Source organism: Dermacentor andersoni, chromosome 9 (genome assembly GCF_023375885.2).
Source record: "Dermacentor andersoni chromosome 9, qqDerAnde1_hic_scaffold, whole genome shotgun sequence".
Lineage (NCBI taxonomy): Eukaryota > Metazoa > Arthropoda > Arachnida > Ixodida > Ixodidae > Dermacentor > Dermacentor andersoni.
In genome coordinates this window covers 94,041,029-94,068,511 of record NC_092822.1, presented here as the reverse complement: position 1 = coordinate 94,068,511, position 27,483 = coordinate 94,041,029, and the positions used below count along the sequence as shown (strand labels likewise).

At 44.9% G+C, this 27,483-nt stretch overlaps 1 protein-coding gene and 1 pseudogene across 6 annotated transcripts in view; one reads left to right on the top strand and one right to left on the bottom strand.

Moving 5' to 3' along the window:
- Positions 1-27,483, top strand: part of mahj (LisH and WD40 domain-containing protein mahjong) — a 136,229-nt gene that overhangs the window by 64,336 nt on the left and 44,410 nt on the right. For all 6 annotated transcript variants that reach the window (XM_055069298.2, XM_055069299.2, XM_050176270.3 and 3 more), the window contains exons 17-28: positions 550-689; positions 1,201-1,282; positions 2,173-2,288; positions 5,513-5,605; positions 6,638-6,933; positions 9,495-9,632; positions 12,095-12,161; positions 14,668-14,739; positions 21,509-21,565; positions 22,307-22,389; positions 22,656-22,953; positions 27,028-27,229. In XM_055069298.2, the coding sequence (XP_054925273.1) occupies positions 550-689; positions 1,201-1,282; positions 2,173-2,288; positions 5,513-5,605; positions 6,638-6,933; positions 9,495-9,632; positions 12,095-12,161; positions 14,668-14,739; positions 21,509-21,565; positions 22,307-22,389; positions 22,656-22,953; positions 27,028-27,229 (1,644 nt within the window). The remainder of the gene's footprint in view (positions 1-549; positions 690-1,200; positions 1,283-2,172; positions 2,289-5,512; positions 5,606-6,637; positions 6,934-9,494; positions 9,633-12,094; positions 12,162-14,667; positions 14,740-21,508; positions 21,566-22,306; positions 22,390-22,655; positions 22,954-27,027; positions 27,230-27,483) is intronic.
- Positions 16,653-18,061, bottom strand: LOC140213176 (piggyBac transposable element-derived protein 4-like; annotated as a pseudogene).

The window sequence follows — 27,483 nt, the reverse complement described above, 5'->3', positions numbered from 1 at the left end:
CAGTATAAAGAGCAAATCATTATACAAGACATAAAGCGCTTCGTTAATAATAATACAAGGAAGAGTCAAGTTGCCCAGTATTTTATGTCTGTTTTGACGGTTATTTTATTTATTTATTTTACTTTTTCCACTATGGCATCTTTTGCAGCCCTTGTATTACTTTGGGACACTGAACCCAATAAATGTTCAGTTGGGGGTTGTTGCTTCCATGCAGTCACTTTCATTTTTCTTTTCTGTTTATCTAGGAGCAATGGGGAGTTGTCTTCAGGCATTCTCTTCGCAGAAAATTGTAATGTTTGGTTCTTTCTCTCCTTTATAAGTCCAGGAAAGCGATTGCCTGATACGATTGCTGCGACAATTATGCAAAATTGTACTGAGAAATGAAACCTTCTGGCACTTGATACTTTCTGGCAATATTAGAATGATTTGTGCCCTGCTTTTGCCAAAAGGTTGTTTTTGCCATCTTTAGAGGAAAAAGGAACGCACAGAAAGCACACTCTTGAAATTCGTCATTTTCTCTCGTCTTTTACTTCTCTCTCGTGGTTGCAGTGCTTATGCGAGAGCCTGTCCTCCAAGACAAGCGGCAGGAGCATGCCAAGTTCTGCACCTCGTGCATCGAACTGGTGGAGAGGGTGACCGGGGCACCCCTGAGCCCTGGGATGGAGTCCTCATTGGCCAAGATCAACAAGGTGTGTCCATGCGTACATGCGTGCTGGCACGTTTGTACATTCCAGAGGAATCACTAGTGCTTGCACACCTTTGAGAATGTACAACACTATGCACATTGTGTGCATAATCCAAGTGGATGAAGTTCTTTTGCTAGAGCACGGCCGCTGGATCAAAAAAAAAAAGGTGCAGCCTGCCGCATCACGCGGGCTGCAAGGGGAACGAATGTGAGAGCCGTAGTTGCACCCTCAGCTTTTTCTTTTTTTTCTATCCAGCAGCCGTGGCTAGAGAATATGACAACATTCCAGAAATTTCAGATACAATACGGCACTTTTACTGCCGACCGATAACCTGATAATGTTTGCAATCTGAAATATGCAAGAACAAAAAAAAAAAAAAAAACTACCGACTTCTAGAAGTGCAACGATGTACGCTTTGTAGTTTCCGGACCATAGTCAGCTGTCGGCTGTTTATTTCATCGATGGCCTGCACTTCAGAGGTTGCACACGTGTTGCTTGTTGTCTCCCGTTGCAGTCTGAAGTGGTGGCACAGACGAAGATCAGCTACCGCGAGAAGGACCTCCTGCAGCTCATATACCAGCACCTCCAAGCCAAAGGTGGGTCGTTGCCCCCCCCCCAGTGCTTTTACTGCATTGAACTGCTGCTCTCTCTGCATCAAGCAGCAAACTATTTTGCGATGAGATGTGTGTGTGATGCATGCAGGGCTTTTGGTTCTTTCACAGGGACACTAAAGAAAAACAACCATATTGAAACGATTTAGATTTTAAAAATTTTTGCAGAGCTCTATGTTCATTAATTTTGCTCAAGAGGGTTAATTAATACAAGAAAAAATTCAGGTCAACTTTTTTTAACTTATTTATTTCATGCCAAAACCCCAGCTCTCGTGCAGAAGTGTGACATACATTTCAGATTGTTTTCTCTTACAATACGCTTCGGTTACTTGAGTCTAATTAAATTTTACGGTTAAGTTGACCATGACCGAAGGCCCCGCCTGGTGCCCATATATCTACAGTTTGAAACATTTATGCTAATCCTGAAATTGGCCTGCACTGTGCAATTTGTACTTAACTGGTCGGCCTGCATGTACTTGACCCTAATAGTGACTCCATATATTGTGGCGTCACTGTTCTCACTGCACTAGGGAGCGGTGAATGCATCAAAGATACTACTTATTGCACAAAAAACGGCGATTTCCAGCTGATTTAGAAGGGAGAATGGCAGCTCACAACCAATGATTAGTACTTGTCTGATCCTATTGCGGGCATTTTTTCTCTAAGAAAATTGATCCGAAAATTGATCTGAAAATTGTGTGAGCGTTACAATCAGAAATTGCGTTTTGCAGCATTAGCAACAGCCTGCTGTCACAACCAACATTATCGCCACTGTCATTAAAAATGGTTGCAAAAACAAATTTTTTGACGGTATGCGACTGTCAGACTTTAATGAATTTTGATGCATAGCAGAAAATTTCAATCTACTTTTGCAGGTTTGACGGACACTGCGGCCTTGCTGCAAAAAGAGGCGGGACTACCTGCACGGCCCACGTGTGGTAGCTCGGCACAGCCCCAGTGGTCGGCCAACACTGTCTGCACCCCACGAACAGTGAGTTGCTTCATCTTCTGTTGGCTAGTGTAGCACTTGGTTGAGGCATGTGATAATTTGAGGTTACTGTGCTTGCATCACAAAATTATAGCAGCAGACATTTAAAAGCTTCAAGAACAAAGCAAAAAGTACAGTGCTTGGCGATTCAAGCGCGATACTTGGGGTGCATGGGTGCTGGCGTTACCTAGGGGCCACGAAAACATCCTAGAGGTCTAGCAGTCCGAAAAGAAAAAAACAGGTGCATGCCTTTTACTGCCCCCAGGGACCCAAATCAGCACTGGCACGTCTGAAGTAGGTCTGAAGGCCTTCCAGCACACTTAGCATGTGTATCGGCGTACAGGAGACGGTATGTGCATGAATGTGTATTTGGGGAAGGCATACTGTGCCTAGGGTCACCAACTCTTGAGTGGACGAAGTCGGGATCGGGGAAGAGGAAGGGGGGTAGCCAACAACGACCAACTCTGTCAGGGCCACAAGCCGCTAGTCTACATAGAAAGTCGATGAACCTTTGCCTCTTCTTTTTTAATCCTGCCGTGTCATATTTACAATAAGGAAGGTGCAGTATAACTGCCTGACTAACCTAGCTGTCAATACAGGTAGATGTGCTGTGACCAGTAGGGCCTACAACATAACTAGGACCACGACAAAAACAATGCTGCTTTTACCATGCTTATGACAATGCAACAGAACAAAAAAAATTGCAATCCAGCTGTCAGGTATAAAAATGGAATCTAGCCTATTTATTATTGTCGAGTAAAGAAAATAAAGTGATAGTCGAGACATTTGGCATTCCCAACTAGGTCTAGTCGGTAGACAGAACATTTACTCAAAAGTCAGGACTGCCCTAATAAATTCGGCAAGGTTGGCAGCCCCAATGGCACGTTCGCACGGAAGGAGAAGCGGCCAAAGCAGGAAGTAGGCAAGTGAAAAGCAGGTAAACCTCCTCGCCGGGCGGGTAAAAGCTGGCCGGAAAACAAGGTGGCGAGCCCGATCGCTCGCAGACTGATTTTTTTTCCGCCTGCCAGAGCTCTCCACTTTGCTGCAGCCAATCAGAGCACCAGACGATTGTGGCGCGGAGACGATGGCGGTGCACGCGTGGTGAGGTCGGACAACCGGTGCCACGGCATGGCGACACGTGTGCCGTGAAAGCACTAGATGAGAAGGCTGCCCGCCACCTCTTCAGCGGTGCGGGCAGCCAGGCAAGCCGACTGGTCTGAACAGGCCAGCTTGCTAGGCCGCCTCACCACGTTGAAAATCCGCTTGGCTGCTTAGGCGCTCCGCTTTCGGTGTGAATGTGCCGTAATTGTGTCCCAGGACAGTGGTCCCTTTCCATTTCTGGTATGCTTCACCGCAGTACATAGTATGCTTCACCGCCTAACACTGCCGTATTGCGGTAAAACTGACTTTAAGGAGCTGGCATTATGCAATGTATTATGCAGTACTCTTGCCGTGCTTTGAAGCCATCGACGACGATGACAGAGGTAGTGTCGGCGCCATTGCTGACAGCAGCGACTTCTTTAAGTGAAAAATACAGCACCAAACAGCAGGAAGCTAGGTAGCGAATGTCAAAGCTGCTAAGCCTGGTGTTGCCACGATGGTGGCTACAGTCATGGCAAAAAGTCCAAAAAGTCGGACGTTGAAGGGTTTCAGTGTCCGAAATTTCAGACATTCTTATACACTGGTGCAATGGGGCACTGGCGGTGCCACGAAAGCGTCTGAATGATCTGATGTTAAAAAAAAATTGGGCTTCCGAAAAGCCAGTTGTTTACTGTACAGTGAAATCGAGGGCTTTTAGTGACGCATTGTGACTGCATTTGGCCCTCCAGCATTCATTCAGCACTCTCCACCGACCCACAAGAAATCAATTGTGATTTTATTGTTATCTGGCAACTCTTTTTTCCTGCATAATGAATCCTCCCCCCAAATTGACTTCAACTTTTCTGGAAGAAAAGTGGATTTATTATTCGAGTAAGTATGGTAGAATGGTGGGCTCGAAACAGTACCCCATTGAGTTGATGTGGCATATTTTGCAGAAGAAAGATGCGATATCTTTCCACATAGCGACATACTAGGCAGCAATATACTGGGTAGGTCAGGACTTGTTTTCACTTGGCCAATAGTAGAAGTGCGGGAGTAAGTAAGAGTAAATAGTGCAAATGGAACATTTTTGTTTGGAATGGTTTTGCATTGCTTAAGTACTATTTACTGTAAATTAAATTACTCAAGGTTACCATAGTGACAATACGCGTTCGAGTTTAGTTTACTATAAGGTTCTTTAGAGGAGTTTCATGTCGTAAGGAGCCAGTAAAAAGTTGCAGCAAATATACCCAAGTGTATGGTTGGCATTTCTAATATTTTCAGTGTGGGTTTGCCAGGAGAAGTTTTCAGGAATGGGGACGGCTGAAGTGTTTGTAGCAAACAGCTTGCATTAGTGGAACTTGGTTAAGTAGATTGTCACTTAGAAGATTACTAAAGATGTGAAGGAAAGTGCTAAAAAATCTACACAATTTAACAGGTGTTAAATTGCATTAGTCACTTACTCTAAGAAGAAATGTTACTATCAATATCAGATTGCAGAGAGCCAGTATCAGTTAGAATCACATTAAATCAGTTAAATTTCGCAGTTGTCTGCATGTAGCTTTATTGGGGAGGAAATGCGATTAGATGGTTCGTTAACGTTTGTAAAGAATATCGGGGATCTCAAAATTTGTTCCTATGGAAGATCGGCAGTTAAAGGAAAGGCAAGGAATTGCAGTCACTAATAGTGACAATCTGCCTGCAGTTATGCAAAATTTTTTGATCCCTTTTGTTATCCAACAAGGGTGCTTGTTGGCAGAGTATCTGCTGTCATAATTAGTTTAGAACTGAAACGTTAGAATTGTTTTTGCCTTTTTTTTCGCCATGTAGACAAGATTGCCCATCACCAAATTGAGATTGCTTAGAAGCAACTTTTTGTTTACTTAGGCAGCATTACAACAACACTGGTGGGCTGCCATTGTCATAACTTTCATTGTGCATCTGCTCTCATCAAGTTACTGCTTCTGTTTGGTTTTTCTTTTTTGCTTTCTGTCTCGATCATTTTGTTCCATATATACCAAGGGTCTGCTGTATCATTTTGTCTGTCCAGCCAGCAAATGACACTTGTATGATTCCAGCGCTTCCTTACATTGTGTGAAATGTGAGTCGGCAAGCTTTCACTGTGTCCTCTGCTACTTTGCTTCCAGGTCCGGCCACTACGGTCAGGATCATTGGGTTCTGCCTCCCTGACACCCAACTCGTCGGCGGAGAAGATTCCATCGGTGACCTGTCTGAACAGGGTGAGGCTGCGGTTCAATAGCCCTCACAATGCTATTGATTATTCACTCTTGATGCTACATACGGACAGGCTAAGTTACAATCGCATCTCATAAATATGTAACAGGCTACGCTATGAAGGCCAGGGAGACTTCTCTCACCTCTCGCATGCGTAACCAGAAAATAGTCACATGTGAACAAAAGGTATACAGGATGGCTTTTTTTTCTCTTTTTTTAACATTAACAGAATTTTTTAGAAGTCGTCTGTGAGTCATGGCAAAAATCTGCTCATTGAGTTTGATTACATGAAGAGATGGCCATTATTTGCGCTGAAAATAAAATGTATAATTGACTATTTAACAAAATTTCAGTGTAGATTTTTCTTTCGATTTTCACGATCCGATTCCTGCACCCCCTCCCTACTCTACCAATTAGTGTTCATTTTACAATTTAACGAATGTTGCATCAACTTTTAGAAGAACAAATTGTGTTCAAGAAAGGTCTTGCCTGTCGGTCTTTGAACCTTGTATTGTAAATCATCTGATGGTGAAAGGATGCAACGGGGGTACCTGCTCCAGACAAGTTCGTGAAGCATGTGAAATTGGGAATAGCAAAGTCACTGAAGTCACTTTTTAAGTCACTTTGATCTAGAAAACAATCTGGCGCTCCTCAGTCATTGCTGTTCCAAGTTTGCCGCTGCTTGTGTTCGGCATGTAAAGGCGATTCATCGTTAATAAAGTGCGAATGTATCTGTGTGAAGAAATATGCTCAAGGCAGACATTAAATAAAATGTTTGCTACAGCGTCTTTTCCCCTTCTGTCCCCTCGGCATCGTGTCAGCATGTTTTTACGAATTCAATGTTCACAGTTCGGCTGGTGCACTAATCGTGCCACAGTCCACACCCTAAACACTTTGATACCCTGTGGCAACGTGTTGCGTGGTTTGCTGTAAGCATGGAGATTTCTTTAGCATGACTGCCTGGCAACATGCACAGAAAAGGTGAGGTGCCTGCGATAATTATCCTTGTGGTTCACCGGTGCCTGTCTTGCGCGCAGAACGGTGCCGTGACCCCCATCCGCGGTGACTCGAGCATCGTCCCACGGCAGCTGCAGAACCACGCGATGACGCCTGCCCCCTCGCCGTCGATGCCGGCGCTCCAGAAGCGCAGCGGCACGTACCAGCCGTCGCCGGTGCTCAAGCGGCTGTCGTACACGTCGACGGGATCCACCATGCCCACCTCGCACCCGCCGCACTCGCTGTCGCTAGACATGATCGTCAAGGAGTACCTCCGGAACCAGCACGCCCTATGCAAGAACCCTGTGGTGGCCTGCCCTCCCTTTGAGCTGTTTGTGTGAGTACCGCATGAACTGGTGTACGGTCGAAACAATTTACTTTCTGTGCCGCTCCGCAAGCCATCTATGGGACGCGCTGCATTACCACCCTAGGCACCGTGCATCATAAATGCGGTTGTCGCACAAGCAAAGTGTTCTTTTCAAACAGGTGTCCGAAGTCAATCGTGCTGCGAAATGGTCTTCAATATGTAGATCTCAACGCTAAGCCTAAATGGTAACTTCATCCAAATGAGCAGTACCCCATGTGCACATCAAAATGCCTGTCGCACGTTTTTATCCTGGATGAGGTAGAAATCGACACAGTGCATTAGGAATTAATGAGTTTGTATGGAAACTGCCAGGTGTCCACATTCATGTGCCTGACCCACACATCACGCGGGAACGCGTCCCGCGTTATGTCGTTTAAGTGGCCAATATCAGCATCCGTCAGCAACAAGAGTGGACCAAGTAGACGCTGCTAAATTTTGATGTGGCTCTGAGCTTGCAGAACTTGAGAGCTGATTCCCACTCATGTGTTACAAACCGCCCTAACGAGCAGGAATGAATGGCACTCCTCTGAGTGAGGAGTCTTGCATGCTACTGCACGTCGGTCTCTGGCAGACTGTCGAAGTGTGTACGTAGCACACAATGCCTTCGTTAACTGCAAAGTGACCTGCAAAATTTCTTCTCTAAATCAATAACTTGTGAAAGTGCATGGGGACAAACAAGATGGGGTTGGTTTTGTTCTGACCGATCAGTACCCTAAGGTGCCATTCGGGGATCCCCTGGGTTTAATCACCTGATCAATAAACTTGCAAAAACTCACTGAAATATTTAAAATTCTCAATTCATTCTGTGGCTGTATGCTTTTCATAATCCTGAAGATGCAAGAAATGGAGTGAAACTAAATCTTGAATGGACAAAATGAACTGGAGCCTTAATTCCTCGATCACTATAAATCATTACAGCACCTTTTGTGCAACCTGTTCAATATAAACGTCACGTATAGCTCGGCTTCTGGCGTGAGAAAGGAGAGTATTCACATATCCGCGAGACGGTGGTCATGTGCTATCGCAATTCAACAGTGCACCCGTCGGCTCGGTATGGTAGTTGTAATTGAAGGCCATACAATGACCATGCTGTCAAAAGCTGTACGTAGTGGCCCATCCAATTGTTCACTTCTCTTGGAAAAGCAAGGAAACCCACTCTCCGTGTCTATGTTGTCAAGTGCCAAATGGACTTTCCTTTCGGCAGCATTGTCATGCAGGGTGCTCCATAATTACTGTCACACGCCCCAGTCGATCATCGTGCGTCTAATTTTTAGCATTTCTTTGCATTGTTTCTTCAACCTTCCGTATTTTGACCGCGTTTCATGCTGGTTTGTTTTGTGATGCAGCTAGTTGGACAGTTTTCTAAACTCCCATCGGGAGTCTGTCATGGTTTGAGTCGAAATAAACCACTATGGGCCACATTCTTGTTGTTTTTGTTACAGAAGACGCAAAGGTCCACGGTGACACTTAACGATATTCTAGAGCCTCATTTGCTGTCCTGATCCCAGTCCCACCTCGTGTTTTGTGTTGCATTTCAATTATATTGGGCGAATACCCTACAAAAAGCTTCCTTAAATGTCTCTTCTTTTTTTTTATTCTCCACCGGAATATTGGACATAAACCTTGTGACGGTATTTATGGCACACCCTGTAGTATATGGGTATGTGTCAGGCCTGGTACCATGAGACTGCCACGCATTGTTTTGCTCACAAAAATATAATTCTCCTCTTGCATGTCCAAAGCCATCCCGCACTTGGCACACGTCTTAAACTAGTTGCATGAGAAGGTAACTTAGTTATTTGTTGCATTGAGGAATTGTGTCCATAGCATAATTGCTGGGTTGACAACTATCCAATAAACAAATGACAGCAAGACACAAATTTTCTTTCAGTGCTCCTTTAGGGGAGGCACTGGTATTAAATTACTTTTTTTTAATCGATATCAATGGAACATTACATTGCTTTTAAGCCTTCTTGCTGTGATTTTAAATATGTAATTGGTTTGGTTTAAATATAACATCATTTTCGTTGTTTAGGGCCAATAATGTAAAGAAACACAATTTTTTTGCTAAGGCGTGATTAGATAGAGCAAGAAAAGAGAGAATGCTGTTATTGTCAGAGGGACCTGCAGAGAGAGCTATGTGATCTACTCTGTCATGTAATATATGCTATATGTCGTACCATATATCAATGTATCACATATGCTACGGTGAGTTTGATGACTCACTGCTCCGATGTAAGCACAGAAAACAATGCATAGCCTGTAGTAGCATTTTCTGATACGCTGGAGTGATTTTTCAGTTGTGGATATTTCAGCAGACCGACAAATTAATTGCCGTACTCCAAAGGACGTGGACAGAACACGAGCACTCGTGTGTATTCATTCCTTTTCTTTCTTCTGTGGCCTTTCACACTGGTCTTTAGTCATGCATTTTGCTACATGGCATGATAGCGACCTGACCCCTGACAGTAATTTGAGACACCTGTTGTAGTGCTGTCAGTCTGCGATTGAGTGTGCATGCATTTGCGCAGACCACACCGGTGTCCAGAACCGCAGTACCGGAATGCTGCACCCACGAGCATGGCGGCCAGGCTGCAGCGCTGCCAGGTGTTTCCCCCGGCCGGCGGATTCGACGGTGCCAAGCTTCACCGCAAGTTTGTGTACAGTCGGTGAGTAGGAAATCACCTTCAAAAAACTTTTTTCCAATTTTGTTACCAAGAAATACTTCATTAAAAAATGTATCCTCCAAATTTTGTGTCAAAACAAGCACTAGAAGAGCTTCGAACGGGCTGCCAAAGTTACCTCCAAGGTTCGTTCATACACCTCCTTGGAATGCTTGAAGGCCCTTGAATTTGAAAAAAAGAAAGAAAAGATTCAAGGGCCCTTAAAAATCCTTGAAAATAAGCGTACTCCTTGAATTCCTTGAAAACAGGGATTTGGGGTGACCTTCGAATATTCGAAGTAATAAACTCTGCATAGGAGCTTTGCCTTGGACACGTCTATCAGGAAACAATCCTACATAAATACTATTGTCGTTTGAGAGTGTGGCTAAGCGATTGCAATGTGGCATGTCCATAGCCACCAACGGCTGGCTGCCTTGTTTATATCACCGTTGCCATCATGGAGCTAGACAAAGCCACATCAAGTGACCAAGCTGTGCTACCATTTTGTTGTTTTGCTAGTTGGTTTTATTGCACAGTAGTAGTCCAACTGCGCCATTTTGCTACAATTCGACTTGCCTGCTCCTCAAATGCCACTCAAGTGCCATTTGCACCAGCTGCGCGAAAGTGCGGTATTTTCACATTTTCATGGCAATAAAATGTCTTCAATAGGGTTATGCAACTACAGTCAACGACCGACTTTCCGGATGCCCGATGTTTTGGACATGCCTGATAATTTGGACGCCGTCGCAGCACCGCCACCTACACCATAGAGTCAGTGCATAAGAGCATCTCAAATTTCGGACGCAAAAATCCTTCGCCGTCCGATTTTCTGGACTTTTTGCCATGGCCGCAGTTCCAAAACCGCCTCGAACAGACGCTCTCACACGCAGATCCGCTGGCAGCCGTAGCCACCGCCGTGGCAGCGTTAGGCCTAGCTACTTCGACGTTCGCTGCCAAGTTTCTTGCTGTATGCTGCCGTGTTTTTCATTAAAACTATTCACCGCTGTTAGCAATAGTGCCGACTCCTCCTTTGTAATCCTCGCCAATGACTTTGAAGCTCAGGCAGCATGACGCGTTGCATAATGACAGTTCCCGAAAGTCGGCTTCGCCTCAATATGGCAGTGTTACGCGGGGAAGCGTACGCGAGGTATTGCGGTGAAGCATGCCAAGAGTGGGAAGAGGCAATTGTCGCATGCATAGTATGTATTTCTTAATTTTACATGCATGCACCCGCCTTCTCCTGTCACAGCACAAGTGCCGATATGCCTAATAATAGTAATGGCAGGCCTTCAGAGCTATTTGGGACATTTCTGTTGTGATTTGAGCCATTCGAGGCAGTAAAGGGTAGTGCTTCGAAAGGTCAGCCAGGTATTGCCAACAAAAGTTATGCTTTTACTCTGAATCAACTCATATCTATTCGCGGAGGCTTCACGACACAGGGTAAGCGGACAAATCACCTCACAATGAAAGTGGGTGTACGGGATGGTACGAACGTTGTTCTCACCATATTTATGAACACCGTACAGAGGCATCCCATCTTGGCGCCATTCATAGACTCATAGTCGCTTGTCGAGCTTCTAGCATTGTTATTGGGCATAATACACATTTTGTCTTGTGCGGTAAAGCATATCAAAGCACATCCCTCATTTGGAACGCACATAAGACATTTGGCATCACTTTTTGTCTTGTGCCTGATGGCGGGAATTGTTCTGGCTCATTTGTAATTTTATGTCTGTCTTGCGCCCAGGCGCACATCCTTGTTCTCGTTAGGCTACAAAATTTTATTTGATTGTTTACAAAATGAAGTTCCTTGCCTGCCCAAGTCAATACGTTTGCAAAATACCATGCATAGTATACCGTCCGTGGGAAGGCAAGCTTAATTGGTCGCTGTTGGCTTGGTGCCTTGCTTCACTCTTGAGCAGCAGCACTTACTGATTCCACAAGAGTAACAAGCTTCGCCAAATGTGCAGCATTCGATATAACGAATGTGGCATTGAACGGGAGTTCGATGTGTACTTGTAGAACATCGCTATACTTTTGGATGGAATTTTCAAGGGGAGTTTACGACTGTTTGGTATAGGCAATACTTTGATATATCCAAGTTTGATATATGCCAGATTGGCTGTATTCACTGCACACTATGCTAGGTCGAGAAAGACGCTGCCACTCGCTATAAGGGTGACCATAGGGGTCATGCCCTTGCATGCTGACTGGTCAAGTGCGAATTATCCGGTACAGGCCAATTTTAGGGTCGAAATAATGAATGTTTTGGCCCGTTGGTATGGTTGCCAGCCGGGACCTTGGGTCGGGATTGAAGTGACAGAGAAATCAAGTTAACCGGAGTCGAATCAGTGGAAGTCTGCTGTACTGATGTGCACATTAATTGAAATCCTAAATCTTCAACTCGTCTTTCAATACGAAACGTGACGTGTGCAGTTTTGACCACACGCAACCATTTTGCATTGCAGGTTTCGTTCGGTGCGGACCTTCCGAGACCCTGATGGCACAAGCAGCTACTCTTGCTGTGCGTTTTCAGTGAGTTCCCTCTTTTCCTTCTTGCTTTTTGGGACATTTGAAGTCGCTGCATGTGTTTTGGCACCGATCCGCCATACAATGTATTGGAGGCCTTTGCCGTCGGAGGAGTACTGGCAAAGGCCTCCAACACATTGTACTGGCAGTACAATGAGTACTGCCAGAGGAGTACTGGTAGTATCTTTCTTAAGTTGTAGGAACCTTACCTCGCACTTCGTGAGTTTGAAAGGCGGGAAATGCTTGTAAGTTGCTTCAATTTGATGCTAAATTAATGTCAAAGTACCAAAGTAGGGTTCATTGAATGTTTCATAGTTATCGTGACACATAAAAATTGGCTGTTTTCATGTAGGTATAGGGCTAGGTATGATGGCAGTGCCAATAAAGGAAAGGCAGAACTTATCACCGCTAACTTTCCAAGTATGCGATAGCATGCTTAGACTTTGATGATTATAACATTTCAACAGGTGTGCACAAAGGCATCATGGGCAACATTGCACTTTAATTTATCAAAGCGATGTTCGTATACCTCGTATCTCTCAAAGACTCGCAGTTTTCTGCACACTGTCATGCGCTCACGTACATTCGACTTGCCATGAGTTTCCTGTAATTTAGATGTTCTCATTAAAAAACATATCAATCGTATGGTTTATATCTTGTATTCAGCAGAAATGAGAAACCCGTGGGTTCCGCGGAACCCAATTTGAAAACCATGCCATATGTGGAAACAAAGCGCTGCATGAGTGGAGGTCTGTCTGCGGCAGCTGCTGTGAATCACACCCGCACGTCACCCACATGCTGCTTTATGATCTCTCAATTAGCGAGGCAGTCATGTCACACTTCACTCCATTTACAATGCGCCGTACGAGACAGATTGTCAGTGCCAGCCAATATGTTGTGAAATTAAAGCACAGATAGAGCGGCGCTCAAATTTCGCATTCGTTGGCAAATTTTTATTTGCTTTCTTCAGGATTCGTGCGGGTCCTTGAAACCCTTGAAAACCCTTGAATTTGAAAAGATCGTTTTCAAGGCCTTGAAAAGTCCTGGAATTTCGGAGATCCTTGAAAAACCTTGAATTTCATAAATTTTTATTCTTAATAAACTTCCAGTGATTGTATTTGAGAAAATTGCAACCCGCCTGAATTCCCGCTGCGATCTTGTTTAAAAAAAACGGGAATTCTCAGGCATTTTGAATTGTCTGGTAAAACTCGGGGAAAACTCAAGAATTTGTGCTTCAATCAAGGAAAATTTGCTGTCATTTTATTGAAAGGGAACGAAAGTCGCGACCTACTGCTGGCTCGAGTAAAAGAGAGGACTCGTTACGAATTGTCTTTGACGCCGTGTCGTTGGCTGGAGGAGTTGCCTGTGTACAGTCAACAACCGATTTTTCGGACGCCCGATTGTTGTGAATTGCCTGATAGCGCGGACGGCTTTGAGGCTTGACCACGCGTCCCATAGAGTCGATGTACAAGAAAGTCTGTAATTTCAGACGCAAGAACCCTTCGCTGTCCGATTTTCCGGAGTTTTTGCCTACCGCAGGTCCCAAATGGCATTAATCAAAGCCAGCACTGCCGTTTTGATTATCTCGCCGCCTCGAATAAACCAGCGCTTTCGCACGCCAATCCGCTGGCAGCCGTAGCTACCACCGCGGCAACGCTATGCTTTGCTGCTTTGACATTCGCTATTAACATTATTGCCATTTGGTGCCGTGTTTTTCATTGAAAGAATTCGCTGCTGTCAGAAATTGCACCAACTCCGCATCTGTAATCCTCGCGTATGGCTTTGAAGCTTATAAAGCATGGGGCGTTGCATAATGCTGGGTCCTGAAAGGCAGCTGCGCCTCAGCACAGCGATGTTACGCGGTGAAGCGTACGTGAAGTATTGCGGTGAAGCTTAACAAGCATGGGACGGGGCAATTGTCACGGGACACAGTACGTATTCCATAATTATACACGCATGTATAATTATGGCCCTGCATGTGGTCCTTGAAAATCCACACACAGGACCTTGAAAGTCCTTAAAAACCCTTGAATTTTTGTCATATACACCAGCATGAACCCTGTTTCTTATAACAGTGTCCATTACATCTAGGCTTGACTGTATTGCGTAGCTACTAAGTTTTGTGAACATGCATTGATGCATGAACATGCATTGCCGTGACTAAATTAAGTGCAAACTAGGTAAGCCTAACTAGAATGCATTCTTTCATTCCCACCTTTTGCCACTTTGCATGTGGTGTCAGTACGAGTTTGTCTTGTGTATGTTTGATTTGAAGCCTGCGCACTCTTGAAAGCTGAATGCGTAAGTGTACAAAGTTTCGTTCTCAAGGTATTACTTATAAGAGGCGCTGTAATTCATGTGTTTATGTATTATTTGGCCACGATGCTATTTGGCTAAAGCATGAGCCATCCATCTCGCTAACACTGGTGCAAGGTCAAATTCTATTCGTCAAAAACTTGGTTCTTTGTGAATTTTTCATTTATCCGTCTTGAACATCTTGTTCCTGCTGCAGGCTGGCTCCCAGTATCTGTTCCTTGGCACCCTGGTCGGGGAGCTGCATGTCTACAATCTCTACACAGGCCTGGTGAGTTTGAAAGCCTGACCATCAGAGCTGCCACTTAAACAAAATCTTGGCTTCTCCAGCACCAATAACTCGATTGTAGTAAAAGATTAGTTCTAGGTTTTATTGTACATTCTTTGATTTCTTAATGATATTTTAGCCCTTTCATGAGAACATGTAGTGCACGCTAACAAGTTCTGAATACTGTTTTAGCAAAATTTTAATCGTTAGTGTAACGGCAACACTCATTTGCAGTTCCTGTCTCTGATAATAATGTTGTGGCATGACTGTTTGAACAACTCTCCTGGTGCATCTGTTGTGAAATCTGTGGTATTCTTCTGGACATTTCCAGCGGTCGTTTTAACATTGACGTTAGCAGGTGTCTCGGATCTGGCTTTCTTGCATTCACGGCATTGCTGCCAGAATATTGAAGCTGCCCCTCTTAAAAATGATTCCCAACTATATCCAATGCTCTCCTTTTTTTAATTTCTTCATAGTTGCTTTTTAATTTCTGTAAAAATATTTTTTAGGGGGTAATACAGTCACTCACGAATATATAATACTCGAATATATCGAATTGTTGTCTATATAGAACAGTTGTAAAATCCCCTTGAAAATCGCATGCAAAGGTGTAGCAACATACTGTGCATACGTTGAACTCGCATTACCACGACATTCGATATATCAAATGCTGCACTGCGCTGCACCGCGCCCATGCAAGTGCACTTCTACTGATGGTAATGCTATCACTTCTCACATTGTTGGAAATACCTATGCGCCAATGAATTTTAATTGCCACTGTTTTGGCACATGCTGTCAAACAGGGGCTTGAAGGAATAATAACGAGCAGGGTGCTCTCAGTTTAGCTCGCTGTGCCCGTGGATGCCTCATGCAAGCTGCGGCCGTTGGTTATCAGCAAGAGCAGATCTCCACTGTGCTTCAAGAACGCAAATGGCCTCCCAGTTCGATAGGCATCGCACAAGTAAGCGTGGATGAAACTCCTGGGTGGCGCCGGGCATGGGATGCCGAACTGGAGATGCTGCGCCGCCGGGTTTGTGTTCTTGTAGACGAGGGCTTCCCGCGAGTGGTATTTTAGGATTTCGTGAGCAGCCAAGACGAATCTGAGCTCAACCCCCACATGGACGGACGGATCTTTGTACTACAGTATGAATTTAACGAAGCCACCATACGCCACATTCGCACTTCGCAGAAATGAATTTGCGACAGCAGCGTGCAAGACTGAACTCTGTGCGATTCCCAAGTTTGTGCTCGACACATTTAGTTTCTGCTTGCATGGTTACACGCTAGTGAGACTCGGGTGTTCTGCGAGCCGAAATCCACTTTTGAATCTAGCAGCACGTGTGTAGTGTTGGCACTCACCGAAGCAGGGTCCGAAGGGGAAAGGCCGAGAACGAAGGGACGAACTAGCCACGAGGAGTCAGAGCAGCTGAGTGGTATCCAAGCAGAGGTGCATGGACTTTTTTAAAGGGCGGTGGAGAAGCAACAATGAGTGCTTTCGAAACCTGACACAACCGTCTGTCTGGCGCGTTGTCCACGTACCACAAAGGCTCGTTTAACTCTTTCCTTACCGCAGAAAACGGCCGTTCTTGCTATGTGTCTACATATTATTTTTTTTCTTGGGAAAATTTTGTTGTACAATGGATTGTTATATATGAAAATGTAGCTGATTGTTTTGCCTTTCCAATGTAATAACATACAAAGTAATCACTGCGGCATTTTTTCATATTTTATCTCTGAAAGCTGAAGAAAAGTAAGGAAAACATACATGCGAAGACACAAAATTGCCACTACACTTCACCACACATAGAAGAAAAAAAAAACTGGGATATACAAATGATTGTCCATGAACTCGGGTACACTTCCTGAAAATCTGAGCACTCTAGGTAAAAAATTATATTTACAAGCGACCTTTGAACTCAGTGCCCATGACGCATGTGCCAATCGGCGAAACAGTTACGCGTAGTCGTAAAACAAAGGTGCGCTTCACAGGTGCTGCAAAAAACATTTGTCTTCACTTCTTTCTTGGTTTTCTCATACCACTGCTTACAGTTCCTTCGGTTGTTAACCTTCTCAGGCTTGTGGCGAACCCAGTCGGGTGGCAGATAAGAGATGCTGGCCGGTTGATCATCATCAAGATTCAAAATTTGCTTGATGAGCATCTCTCGGAAAGAAAGTTTGTCAAAGCGGGCACTCAGCCGTAGCTCAGCAATATCGGGGTGCCCTTTCCGATGCTCTTGAAATAGAATAAAACTATTTACACAAGCAATATCTATGCAGTGGAAAAAGAGTGTTTTCCACCAGCGCACACATTTACGAAGCACGTTGTACATTCCAATGATTTGGTCAGATTTGTCAACGCCCAGCATACCTACATTGTACTCATGTACCAACAAGGGCTTTCTTATGGTCCTCTCGCTCCACTTGTTGCCCACTTTTGTACGTCTCTTTGCAGGCACATGTTCATTGGCTGTATGAATGGTGCTCATAAGACTTACAGCCTTACGGTCCTTCCACTGAAGAAACAAGACGTTTCCTTCCCTGATCCAACGAATGTCTCCACATTCAGCTTTCTTTTCCCATTTTGGATCTTTCAGATCGCCAGGGAAGCCTCGACGATCTTTTCTCGTTGTTCCACGTGTCAGCGTTTTGCACTGAAGGAGGTGTTCGAAAAGGTGCTTCGAAGTATAAAAATTGTCCATGTAAATTTTGTATCCCTGTCCTAAATATTTATTACAAAGCTTACCCACTTCATCAAAAGCCAATCCATGCGGTCCCGGTCTCTCCCGCTTGCCCGTGTAAACGAAGAACTGTAAGGTGTATCCAGTTTCTGACTCAGCTAAAACCCACAATTTGTAGCCCCACTTCGTCACCTTGTCCCGAATATATTGCCTGATTCCCCAGCGTGCTTTGGATTTCACCATCCTTTCATCGACTGAAATGGCTTCCCGTGGCTGAAAAAATCGTGCCGACGCCTCGTTGATCTCTCGAAGTAGTGGGAGTACCTTCCGCAGTTTGCCAGCTGAAGGAGCACTGTCATCCTCAGGGTCCGAGACATGCAAAAAAGCAAGCAGGGAGAAGAAACGCTTCCTGCTCATGATCTTCCCTGGGAGTAGACCGCCGTAGATTGTTCCAGTGTTCCAATACAAGTGGAGTCTAGGAAGTTGCACGATGCCCATGTAAATCAATAGCGCAATGAAGCGCTACATCTCAGGGGGCGTGACCTCTAGCCAGGAGCCATCTGGCTGAGCATAGCTTGGTTTCTCAAAAATTTTCATCCACGCATACTTGTTCGTGTGTGCACAGAAAGTGGAAATCATTTCAGCGGTAAAAAACATCATGAACATGTCCAGTGCACCAAGAAACCTCCGCATCTCACTCCGGCACGTCACGTCCAGGTGTACGCCAGGTGCGCGATTCGGTGAAAACCTGACTCGGCAGGCACGGCGTGTTTGGCAAAATATCGCCTCCGTGTGTAGTTCACACCCTAAAAGAAAAACGTAAACAGGTGTTGTCATTTACAAAGCACGCGCATCATATAACAACACTGACATCCGAAACTATGCTTACCTTGCCACGCTAGTTGAAGGTCCGGGCTGTGTAGAGGAATCATCACTGCCTGAGTCGAAATCCGATGATCCAACCTCCTCTACGGACTCCTCACTACTGCTCATATCGATAATATTAGCATCAGAAGCAGCGGAATCACTTTGAGAATACTTCTTTTTCAGCGGCGCGCGACGCGTTTTCGGCGGCATGTTGGGAAAACTCCTCGCAACCTTCTCTGCTGCTTTTTTTTTTTCTTGCAGGAGCCTTCGCGCTAAAACGCAAAAAAAAACATAGAAAGTGCGCAGTAGTTCTTCTATTACTGGCCAGATGGTGCCACATGTCCGTAACCGCGGAGTTTTATTTTTGGCGGGGCATTCAAAACCATCGATCCATGGTGATCGATGCTCTATGGCGCGGTAAGGAATTAAACGGCGTGTTGGTAGTGTAGTGCGGCCGAGCAAGTTTGCGCATGTTTCACAGTACCAGTGCACTCATGGCAGCGTGGCGCGTACCCATACAGGCTAGTTTGCTTCCACGGTGCGTCCATTTCTACCTTATTTTTAATGAAACGCACAACAAGCGCTTCTAAGCGTGCAAAGCACACCGTGGTCTTGCGTCCAGTTGACGTGGGCTTTTAAGCTTAGCATTGTGAACAGCATTCCAATTTGCAACATTTCTGTGCAAAAAAAAAATAATTTCGTGCATTTGACATGGCCTCAATAAGCTCCCGTTTCTTACAACCTTGGGAAACTGGCTGAGATGTGCTCAAATAAGTTCCAGATAGATGCATTTTATATTTAGAATTATTGATACAGTTATACTTCGATATAACGAAGTAGGTAAAATCGGCAATTTGCTTCATTATTTGGAAATTTCATTGTATTGAAATTCAACCTTTTATGCAAATAATTGCAGTTCCCGATCGATTTTTCTTGCACGAAAAGGGGCCACAGAATTTTCCGAACTATCGGGCAATTGAAAAAACAAGCTTGAATGAGAAAACAATTCATTTTGATGAATTTGCGAGTCGGCTACAAATGATACTTTTTCATGCCAAGTCTACGATATCTTCACATTGGCGGTACGAATTAAGCGAAGTCAGCCACGCTTTCGCATGCATGCACTTCACCCCCGTGACTGATAGCACTGCCCGCACTGGGACGAAGCTATCACTAAAAGCGCCGGCAGCCGCGAGTGAATGCTTCGTCTGCCTCTCGCTCCATCGAGTCGCCGAAAGTCGAGATTACGCAACTTCCAGTACTAGAAGCGCGGGAAGACCGCTTGCACGATGCCACGCCGTCTTGGCACGCCCACTCTTTGCAAATGCAGCAGATTACCGCTAAAGCAGGGTGCGCAGCTGTGTATGTGCTCAGCTATGCTTATAGCCACGCGCAGTCACAGCCGAGACGTGCGCCAGAAGTCGCAACACACGCCAGCTTACTTCCCCCTTCCCCACCCCTGGCACTCGCTTGATTGTGTTACCGTGAGCTCGCCCTCCTCCCTCTCTTTGCCTTTGCTCTTGCGGGAAGGCGGCACTCATGAAGCCACCATCTTTCCTGTCTCACCCTTGCACACCTTCACTCGCACCTAAAGCACAAAGTGTGCAGGGTGCAGTAGGACCTTATTGCACTTGGACTTTATACGAAACATGATGTGGCTCCATTTCGGTGGTCACTTTTGTCGCGCCGCACGCTATTTGAGAAGTATGTTTGCAGGCAGCCACTTGTAATTGTCATTTGACCCTCTGCGTTCTCAGAAGTTTCCATTTATTGTCTTAGCGTTCCTTTGCGGTGAAAGACAGATTTCACTCTACAGTTGAACCTCGCAATAACCAAATGGGCGGGGAACGAGGAAAAAATTTGCTTTTGCGAGAATTTTGTTGTTGCGAAATGAGACACCACAGATAGGTAATGCGTCACAGAACGAAACTGTCGAAATTCCGCTAGCCTACATTGGCAAGCTTTGCCTGGGGGTATAGAACCGCATTGCCGACAGTACAAAGTGCGCCGCATGCGTCGATCATCAGCAGTGGCAGTACTGCCATGGAGCAGTATTCTCGGTCGTTTGCTTTCGGAGGGACGGTCACTTTTGTGGGATCTTGCATAACTGCACCGTACGCAGAGCAGCAGCACATCTACAGTGCACGCTGCCGCCCGTAGATGCTGACACGTCCTGTGCCAAGCGCGAAAGTGGTCGTATCTCGTACACACGAAGGCGATCGATTGAGATTACGGCTCCTTCGCACAAATCTACGTCGGTGCCGAATCTGCACACAATGCCTGTCAGGTGGCACCAAACCAGCATTCTTGAAGCAAGGGATGCGTTTTCCCGGACGATCGCTCAATCACAGCCAGATGCGTGGCACTCCATACTGCGACCACCATCTCAAGCATCATAAACCATTCCACGTCGGTGGGACGTGGATTTCCTCATTTTATGCTGCATTTTTCTCTCCGAGGTGCACATTATGCACTCAACTAGGTGTGCTGAAAGCATCGTCACGGGCCGGTATCAACATGCGTGCGGCTTCAAACAGGCAAACAATAAACAAGATCGCGGCCATGACGCATTTCCATCACACACAATCGCTTCCGGCGCTTGATTGTTTTTATAAACAAAACTAGCAGCACCTACGCAAATGTAGTGCGGTGGTATTTTACACAGTTTTAATGCAGAGCAATCACATTTGAGCACGTTTTGGAGCATGCTAGCCTTGCGCGAGTAGGTAATATGGAGGGTTAATTTCCGGCAAATTTCATTGATGCAGGATTGTAGTATAGCGACATTTCGTTGTTGAGGGGTACAAAATGCATTGAATCCTATGCACATTCGCCGGAGATATGAAAATACTTTATTGTCACAGGATTTCGTTATCGTGGGTTTCGACTTGCATACAACCACACTTCGCACAATGCGATATTGCATACAAACACACTTCGTTATATTGAGTTTCTACATGCATGGTGTTCTATGAACAAAAGGTTATGAAAAGTTAAATAGTTCGTTATTTTGAGAATTTCATTACATTGAAGTTTGTTATAACGAGGCTCTACTGTATATTGAACTATTCCGCCATCCCCTTTGAGTTCGATATATCCATGATATATCCAACTGTAGCAACTTTTAAATGTTTTTTGCAGAATCTTTGCAATAGGAGGAGGGCTGTCGTTAACTATGCGCAGGAAGTTTCTCAGGCTGTAGGATAACGAGTGTTTCTGGTTTGCAGGAGGAAGCAACTTACTCGTGCCACGAGTCGGAACTCACACACTGCCAGCCATCAAAGGTCAGTGGGCATTGGTCACTCTGTTTCTGCCATGACTTGGGAGGGGGTGGGGTTGGATAGTGCAATTTCCTTATTTAATTAAAATGCGAAAATTATTCTCAGCATACATGCAGAATTATAAAAGCTGAAATGATAAAAGATCGGGCAATAAATGTGTTAGCAGACCATCACTTGGTTTGACTTTTAACGAGATAACATAGTGTGTGTCTGCCTGTAGTGTTTGGTCTTAGGGAATCAGTTGTGCAAGTTAATTATAAGATTTTTTTCAGTTGCACTTCAGCATTGGCTGTGAGTAAAATAAATTAGGCTTGGAGCAGCGCTTGTGTGTGTTTTCTTGTCATTCCCATCTTTCTGCACCGATATTTTCTTGCAATTTTGTTTACTTTGTTGCCTTGGTCAGCTTACCTTTGAGGTGATGTCCCTTGTTTTCGCTTTTAACATTGCCTTTCTTGTGACTTGGTCGCATCCCTGCTGAAGAAACACAGGTGTAGCTTGCAAAAATGGCAAGTAGTGCATGGGTTTAATGAAAACTGCTTGGTTTGGCGAAAGCTGCGGTTAGTATTCTGTAGGGGCTACCAAACCGAGTAGCCTGCTTTGAGCTGTGAGTAGACACTAGAAAAGCTGTGAGGGAGCTGAAATTCGGCTACCTTCCACCAACCTTCATCCTGTAGGGTTGGCATTCCCCACAGTTGCCATTGATTGTGGCAGTTCTCAGCAGTGTGACACTTTTTCGTCTTGCAGGACGGGAAATTCTTGCTCACCTCATCTGCGTGGCGGAGACCACTGTCATCGTTGTGGAGCTTCACAGATGTCTTCGACCAGAAGTGAGTCACTGATCGTACCAGGGTTTGAACGGTGCAACAATTCTACTGCAATTATCTTTCTTTTCGCACCTTGTCAGTCGTTTGAGGGGCATTCCACCGGTGCTGTCACTAGAATCAGCTGGTCTGGGGCAGTGAACAACTGAGTGACAGGAATCGTTGTGTGTACTGTGATTTTTGCTGCTCCTCATTAGTGACGCGATTGGAAACTAAAGTGTTTGGCTTCGGTGGTGAGCTTGAGCTCAGGTTCCACGCTGTGTCTGCCGCAGGCTTACATTTGACGACGACTACTATGTGGAGTTCGGCAAGCAGTCGCTGGACCGGGTGCTGGGCACGAGGCACGAGACGGCCCACATCTACGACACGTCCACGGGGGCCCTGCTCTCGACGCTGCGCGACGCCGACCTGTCGAACCACTACACCCGCAACCGGGCCACCTTCAACCCGACCGACGAGCTGGTGCTCTCGGATGGCGTGCTCTGGGACGTGCGCTCGGTGTCGCCCCTGCACAAGTTCGACAAGTTCAACCCCCATGTCAACGGTGTCTTCCACCCCAATGGACTTGAGGTGCCTAGGCTTGCACGTGTTTGGCTCCTCGATTGTTCCTTTTTTTTTTCATCATCATCATATTATTTTATGACACCAATACAACAAAATATGATTGGACCCATAGCCAGCTCGGCTAGTGAAAGGTTCAAATACATGATATTCATTAAAGGAATGGCAGACATTCAAACTACATGTACAAAAAGACGTGAGATACTACAATAACGGTATTGCAAATATGTAAAGTGCATACATATTCTGAAAAACAACAAAAAATAGGTTTACGAATATACAAAACCAAACACAAAGGTATTTAGTCCCACAGTTCTGGACAGACAAGAAAAATGTTTTTCAATAAGGCCGAAAAATTATGTTTGAGTTTGATGTCATCGGGAATCTCATTCCATATCTGAGCACCATTGTACTCTAATAGCCTTTGACCGTAAGTGTTACGACAAAGCGGTAGGTTAAATCTATTATTAGCGGCAGCTCTTGTTTGTCTCAGCGACGATCTAAACAGTGTAAGAGGAAAGGGATCATTAGTTCTTATTACTGTGTTTATTATTTGAGGTATCTTTAGTTTGTATGCAACTGATACCGGTAATATTCGCAGTTCTTGAAAGAGTGGTCGACTAGGGTCGGTTGTCTTTGCGAAGGTTATGGTACGAACGGCACGTTTCTGCAAGCGTAAAATTGATTCTAAATATGTTTTATAAGTACCGCCCCATGTCTCTAGGCAGTAACATAAACGACTATGGACAAACGCGAAAAATCGTAAAATATGCGTAAAATCGGTGCACTAAAACATTCCCTTGCCCTTAATAAAATATGCCAGCCATAAGCTAATTTAGAGTAAACATGTTTAATTTGTTGCTTCCAATGCATGTCCGATTCAAAGACTACACCCAAGTACTTGATGTGAGGGACATTAAGCAAATACGTACCGTTTAAGGTTAAAAATAAATTATCACAGCTAATATTCTTTCTTCTCGAGTGAAAGAAAGTATACTTTGTTTTCTCGGTGTTAAGTGTGAGCCGTCACACAAGTGTTAAGAGTTTGCCGTCAGAGTTTCATGCATTTGCTGCATTGGTACATTTCTGTTTGCAAGTGGTAGATACGGCAAGATAAAAGCTGCTTAGTGTGGTGGCTCTACTTTGTCCCAGCACCCTAAACGGGAGGCTGCAACATGGCACTATACAATCGAACCTTGATAAAAACAAAATCCCAGGCAGCATTAAAATACCTTCACTATATCCGACATTCATTACAACCGTGTGTTTGTTACATGCTGATATTGTCGAGAAAAATTTTTAATTCACTTTGCATATTCGGGTTATATCGAAGTTCGAATGTACAATTGCCGACCGATAATTTGGACTCGACGGGGATCATCAAACATCCGAATGATCGGGAGTCCAAATGCTGGATTTGCCAGAAAATAGGGGACTTTATTCCTCAGGTGGCCAGAAACAGTGTGCCGTATTCTCGGATTCTCACATTTCGGGATACTTTCAATTTCGCAAGACTAGCGCAAGTCGCATCAGCATCTATGAGTAACGGCATTCTTTGCACAGTGCCAAGCACGCTATCTTATCACAGTACGAAAACTCTGCCGCCTCTTGAGGCATCTGGCGCTAGTCATGGGGATAGTATCTTCAAAAGTGAACGTCCCACACACACGCTTGCCTTTGGCCTAGACAGTCTGTGGTTGCAATTCTCGCGCGATGCCATTTGTGCTATTGCTTTTCATGCTTTTCACACTTCGTCAGTGGCTAGAGCAACGCTCCATCTACGTTATCAATGGGATCGGCCGGCCATGAATGGTGATTGATAAGAGCAGAATGGAACTTGCACGACAAATCGCGCAAATCGCAAATGCACCCATTATGACTTAGTAATTTCGCTTGTTCTGTGGTTTGGGCGCAGTCAGTGACTACTGGATTGACTAGACTGGAGTGGAAGTAGGGAGGCGTGTAACGTTAAAGAAAGGAAACGAGGAAACGTGTGCAAAACATGATGAATATTGTTGCTGGACAAGGTAATTTGCAAAGGCTGCAAACTTTTTTGAGAGTGAAGTGTGTCCAAATTATTGGTTGGTGACTGTAAGGACTTCAAAAAGTGTGACATTGAAATGCAGAACATACACGGACAGCAAGCTACAGAAGCTTACAGTACATTGGTTTGATGGCAAATGTCTATTTCTCTTTTGTTAAGGCACTGTGCTTATAATGGTGGATTGCCAGTCAGGTTGCCCATGCTACTTCACATGGAAACATTGAGAAAATGATAATTCTTCTTCAAGGAAACTTTAAGGAAACATGTTCTTTGCATTTATTAGAATTTTTTCACGCTTATTTGTGCGTTTGATGCTTGTTTCACTTTAACCAGTATGGCACTGTTGATTAACATGAAAATTACTTTTTGCCCCTGTTTGTTTCATGTAGTGCCTTGCCTTTGAATATGTTTCTACAGTCAAACCCACTTATGATAATACTCAAGTGCCAATGAAATTCCAGGGCTACAGTCGAATCTCAATCATTCTCAAAGGGGCCTGAAAATTTGTTCGTATTATAAGAAGTTCAAAATTAAAGGAAGCGAATTGAATGGAGGACTTACCTGCAGTGGCATGTGTGTGCTGAGTTAAGACATAAGTGGGAAATTCCAGAAGGCTTATTCACACGTATTTACAAATTACAGTCAGCGTCTGGTTTTTCAGACTCAATAAGGGCTGAGAAAACACCCGGAAAATCAGGCAGTGCGAAAAAATTATTGCCTGCCTTTTACTGCCCCCAAGGGCCCAAATCGCCAAAGGCACGTCCGAAATAGCTCTAGGGGCCTGCCAGTACACTTACTAGGCGTATTGGTGCTCGTACTGTGATAGGAGACGGCGGGTGAGCGCATGTGTAAATAAAGGAAACATGCCATGTCCCGTGACAATTGCCCTTTCTAACTTTTGGTATGCTTCCCCGCGTAACATTTCTGTATTGGGGCGAAGCTGACATTCGAGAACCGGCATTATGCAACGTGCCATACTTTCCGCGCTCCGAAACTACTGGCGAGGAATACAAAGGCGCAGTCAGCGCCATTGTTAACAAATTGTTTCAATGAAAAGCATGGTACCGTACAGCAAGAAGCTTGGTAATGAATGTCGAAGTAGCTAGACCTAGCGTTGCTGCTGCAGTGTGGCTACAGCTGCGAGCGGATCTGCTAGTTGGAGGCGCCGCCGCGTGATTTGGTATGCTGCTTAGAGTATTGTTGGAGTGCAGTATGTTCGAATTAACCATCGCAAATGCTTGTGCGTTCAAATTTCCGGACATTTTCATTCATTGGAATACACATAACTTTGATGGGACCACAGCATCAGTTTGAATAAACTGAAAGCTCAAGTTGTGTGTTTGAATTTACGAGATTTGACAATATAATAAAATAGTGTTATAGCCGGCTCGTGCAAAAAAAAAAAGCATGATCAAGCTCACTTATAACCGCCATGCCCGTGAGCATTTGTGTTCTATGGTAAAATAAACCACTCACTACATTGCTCCGATAAATATGGTTACTGGGTGTCTGCGGAGGCGCGAGTAGCTGGAAAAGAAACAAGAAAGGTCTTGAGTTTGCTGCACTTGCCTGTGTGCACTCCGCCAAGCCGCGCGGTACGCCCGTCTCCCTTCCACCCCTGCCAGTTGTGTTTCGGAAGTGTGGAAGGCGTGGCACGGTGAGGTGCAAGCTTGCCACATGCAGGTGGGTGCGGCTTGCATTTTTCTTTTACTTTTCCAGGATTTTCCAGACACCCAGCAGCCAGACATGATCGTTAAAACCAATAACACGATGGGAACATTGCAGTAAGCAGCTTATCTTACCATTGACCATAGGCAAAAGTTCACACAGCTCATTGTTACATCTGATATGTTGTTTGAACCGGTATTGTTATAGGTTGGGTCAACTGTATACATCATTTTGTTGAATCTATGGCCCCCCTCTTATGGAATAACTAGGAAAGATGGCCTTTGAGGGTACTTTGAAATGCCAGTAATATTTTTATGTGTGTTCATCTGCATCGTCGTGCAAAATGAAAATGTGCTCAATTCCCATACTAGGTGATTTCGAACTCTGAAGTGTGGGACTTGCGGACTTTCCGGCTCCTGCACACGGTGCCGGCTCTGGACCAGTGCCAGGTGACCTTCAACGGTGCCGGCGATGTGTTGTATGGCGCTGTGCTCACCGAGGATGACGATGACTCGGCACGGCTTTTTAGCTCTTCATTCAGAACCTTCCATGCGTCGGACTACTCCTCCATAGGTGAGCCTCTTGAGTTTGTTTAGTGGTCGCAGTGTTTTTCTATGCCGGGGCAAGAGCAGGTTCAGGCAAGTATGCCACTATATAAAAGCTACAGAAGCAGTAATGAATGCCATGATAACCAGAATACCGGTCGTTTTCCACTAATCCTTTTCAAAAAAGGAAAACTTTACATTTGTCTTATATTGTGGTGTCTGGCAAAATTTCAGTTGTCGTTTGGCCACTGTGGTACAAGAAAATAAAGTATAGACAGCGTC